Source organism: Physeter macrocephalus, chromosome 20, assembly GCF_002837175.3.
Source record: "Physeter macrocephalus isolate SW-GA chromosome 20, ASM283717v5, whole genome shotgun sequence".
Taxonomy (NCBI): domain Eukaryota; kingdom Metazoa; phylum Chordata; class Mammalia; order Artiodactyla; family Physeteridae; genus Physeter; species Physeter macrocephalus.
This window is the reverse complement of record NC_041233.1, coordinates 23,933,358-23,937,194: the sequence shown is the minus strand read 5'-3', so window position 1 is coordinate 23,937,194 and position 3,837 is coordinate 23,933,358. Positions and strand designations below refer to the sequence as shown.

Below are 3,837 nucleotides of genomic sequence, written 5' to 3'. Positions count from 1 at the left end.
ACGGGAGAGGCCACAACAGAGGAAGGCCCGCATACCACAAAAAAAAAAAAAAGTAGCTGCTGCATGGCTCTCTCCACTCCTTTCTTTTCCTCTCAGGCTCCCTAAGAAGACTCCAGCACGACTGTGCTTATTAAATGAGCAGCAGCGATTAAGCTCATGGCCCCTGCGAGTGCCATTTCCCCTCCAGGCATGTGCCTCTGAAGCTGAGTCCTGGCTCAGAGCCTGTCTGCCCTGTCTTAAACACTTGTAAAATAGCACTTTAATTATAACAGTTTGCAGTAAAGCCCCCCCCCACCACCAAAGGCTCTTGTCTCCTTTATTTTAGGGTCCTCTGGGGCCCTTTTCATTTCACTTCTCCACTGGCTTTGAGATCCTAGCAGCAGACCTGTTTTCTTTCCACCAGAGCCTGGTCCTTCCTGTTGAGAAGGCACTTCATGCATAAACAAAAAGTGAGGGCATTTGGAGGTTAGTGGTGGCATTTTCCCGCAAGGTTTGGATAGCATTTCATCCTGGACCAAGGCTACCAGGTCCAATGTAGTCCGTGATTACTCATGCCCCACGAGAAGGAACCAAGACAGGCTGGTGGGGGATATGAGATATCATCTGGTAAGGTGGACCTAAGTGTTAAGAACCATAGCAACCGGGAATTCCCTGGCAGTCCAGTGGTTAGGACTCTGCCTTCTCACTGTTGAGGGCCCGGGTGCAGTCCCTGGTCGGGGAACTAAAATCCCACAAGCTGCACAGCATGGCCAAGAAAAAGAAAAAAGAAAAGAACCATAGCAACCAGTGTTTTATGTGGATTCAACTCTGCCACTAACTCAGTGTGACCTTGAGCAAGCAAGCAATTTCCCATCTGTTTTCTCAACTATAAAATGACAGATAGGGTTGAGCTTAATGGGCTTAGAGGTTTCTTCCAGGTCCAGAAACCTCTCCTTCAGCTCTTCTCCAGAATTCCTACAACCTCCAGAACCTCCAGGTAGTGCTCCTTGGCACGATAGGGTCTCGCATCCAATGTAATAGCACCACCGCACCAAAAACCCAGTGCTTCCTGCGAGGCCTAGAAGTTGGCAGGGAGTGTTTATCAGGCAGAGAAGAGCAGAGACATAGGTCTGCACCTGTGGCTCCATAAGGACAGTACCAACCCCAGCATTTTCTCCAAAGCAATTTAATAACCTCACTTCTAACATCCTTTCTGGGAGCAGATCAGATTATCTCTCAAAGGAGTTTCCCACTCATGCACCTCGTCTATCTTCCACTGTTTCCTTTCTTGTGGTACGTATTCCTGGCACCCAAGTGTAGCTTTTGCCTTGCTCATTGCCCCAGGGCTGAGGCATCAGCAAAATGTGAGCTTTTTCTTAAATTTGTCCCATAATCCCCAAATCACTCTTCTCCCCGATCCTCATTTCTCCAGCCTGAAAGAGAAGTCCCTTTCACAGCCTCTGTGGGGCATTCACTGCCTCACCAGAAGAGACCTGCCAACTGGCCTGGGTTCACTGAAGCTGAAAGCCAAAGCATAGCAGGAAGGGATAAGGATCTCACCTGTAACATCTTGAAACCCAGGGTCAAGAGCACCTATGACAAGAACGTGGAATTCCAGCTGAACTCCATTAGCTCCCCGGAGAGCCCGAGGAAGCAGAGGCGGTCCAGGTGCTCAAGAAGACAGGACGGGCACACTTTGGCACAACAGGGCAAATGTGCAGGCGAAAGGTACAAGCTAAGTCACCCAGAAGAGGCCAGGATGCCCCCAAGGAAGTCCTTGACCAAGGAAGCATGTGAGCTCCCTGGTGGTCTAGTGGCTAGGATTCGGCGCTTTCACCAACGAAGCATGTGAGTAGGCTGAGGGGACTTTAGTAGGCAGAGTTTGGGGGTGAGGCTGGGAGCATTTGAAAATACAGAAGGCTGATAATGTGCTTCTCTTTTTATTCCCATTGTTTCTTCTACCTAGACAGAATAACCTTCCCCTCTGCCTTCAAGATTCAGACCAAACTGTCCCTTCCTTAATCCTCTTCCAGACAAGATTAGTGGCCCCTCCTTTGCCTCCCAAGGATCTCTTGCCCACCCATAACAATACTGCTGTAATTTGACATAATTTTTGTGAGACTGTCACCCACAAAGTTCAGACCCAAAGCAGTGACGTAATCAAAGAAAGAGTCCACCACCAAAAGCAAATTTAAAAATATTTCTCGGACGAGGTGAAAGTGATACTAGCAGTGCCTGAATAAATTCCTCCTGAGACAGGCTGGGACCTGGGCCCTTTACTGCATTGCTTGCACCTGGACACACATCTCCTCGAGCAACAGAATGCAAAGAAATTAATGGAATTTAAAATAATTGCATGCGTGCCGCAATCCGGGCAATTATGAGCAATAAGATAAAAGGCCACAAACCGACTGCCACTAGGTGCTGGGAGCAAAAGCAGGGTACTGTGCATGATCCCTGCGCACGGCACCACCAAGAGGGTGGGCAGAACACCTAAGCCACTCCTCCAGCCCCATCTGCAGATCTGCCTCCGTCCTCACCCCACTGAAGGAACCAGCCTGCCCTCCACGGAGAGTGAGCAAGGGCACCTGTTACTTGTTCTCACTCCCTCGTGCTGCGGCACAAGTCCCAGTAAATCCTTGCCTGAATTCATCATCTGGCCTCTTATCAATTTCTGTTGGTTAAAGTGTCCAAGGACCCAAGTCGGTAACACTCCTACACACCCACAGCTGTTGTCTACTTTTGTTATTGTTCTCTACTTCTTAAAAAAATAAATAACTCTCCAGTTCTAGCTTCTTAGCTTTGGAGAGGAAATGAAACTAAGAGGGGAGCCAGGCTGCTAGGCTTCCTTGATGGGCTCAGCTGGGCTTCCTAGATGATCTAAGAGGACAAGCAGGGAGAATGTGGAGAGAGAGTTACTAAGGAAAGAGCATAAGAACATACATGAAATACAAAAATCATCATTTTAATAGTTTTTAGTGCCCCACCTAGTTTTATGTCTGGTTGGAGCATAGGCACTGAATAGGACTCAAGACAAAGGAAAAGGCCAGACAGTGACTGCTGCTAGACAAGGAGGAAAGGACAGCAGCAGGGGAGCCAGGAGTCAGGTTCCCAGGCCAGAGCATCCTCTCCAAGCCCAGGCACAGCCCCAGCCAGGTTATGTGTCCCAACAAGCAGCTCAGAAAAGGAACGTGGAACAGAGTAGTTCAGCTTTCAGGCTTTAGGTGCCACCTGCTGGCAAGAAGGCTCAGTGCCAGGAGTCACTGGCAGGGGAGGGGCAGCTGCTGGAGTCCAGCCTAGCCCCAGTCCTGCTCCAGAGGTCCCAGGGACCTGGGTGGCATGGGGCGGAGGGGGATGAACAACCAGAGATGAACCATAACCACGAAGAGAGGCACGATGGATATGACGATACCTACGGGGAGGGAAGCAGCCGTGTATTGTTCTCTGTGGCTCCAGAATGGGAATTTTTACCAGCAAGTGAGAGGGTAAGAGTCACCATTCTACAACTCTTTACTGATCACCTACTGTGGGCCAGGCACTGAGCAAGGTCTTCAAGGAGTTTGCAGGAGGAATCTAAAAGTGAGAAAAACAGAAAAGAAGCAAAAAGGTTAAGTACAAGCTGTGTGAGAGCACTTAGAAAAGCAGAAGGCTGTCTAATCCAGATTTGGAAGTTCAAGGCAGGCTTGCAGAGAATTTTTTTTTTATTAAAAAAATACTGAGGGCTTCCCTGGTGGCGCAGTGGTTGAGAGTCCGCCTGCCAATTCAGGGGACACGGGTTCGTGCCCCGGTCCGGGAAGATCCCACATGCCGCAGGGCGGCTGGGCCCGTGAGCCATGGCCGCTGAGCCCGCGCGTCCGG

General features: G+C 49.8%; 1 protein-coding gene across 1 annotated transcript; it reads left to right on the top strand.

The window, feature by feature from the left end:
- Nucleotides 1-591: 591 nt before the first annotated feature.
- LOC112067098 (uncharacterized) lies at nt 592-3,790 on the top strand. Its single transcript, XM_024132049.3, has 4 exons — nt 592-606; nt 1,108-1,272; nt 1,412-1,827; nt 1,946-3,790. The coding sequence occupies exons 1-4, from the start codon at nt 592-594 to the stop codon at nt 2,082-2,084; spliced, it is 735 nt and encodes a 244-aa protein (XP_023987817.1). The 3' UTR covers nt 2,085-3,790.
- The last annotated feature ends 47 nt before the right edge of the window (nt 3,791-3,837 follow it).

Coding starts and splice junctions, on each gene's coding strand:
- LOC112067098 (XM_024132049.3), top strand. Junction 1,273..1,411: donor CCACTGTTTCCTTTCTTGTG/GTACGTATTCCT, acceptor TCATTTCTCCAG/CCTGAAAGAGAAGTCCCTTT. Junction 1,828..1,945: donor CGCTTTCACCAACGAAGCAT/GTGAGTAGGCTG, acceptor TCTTCTACCTAG/ACAGAATAACCTTCCCCTCT.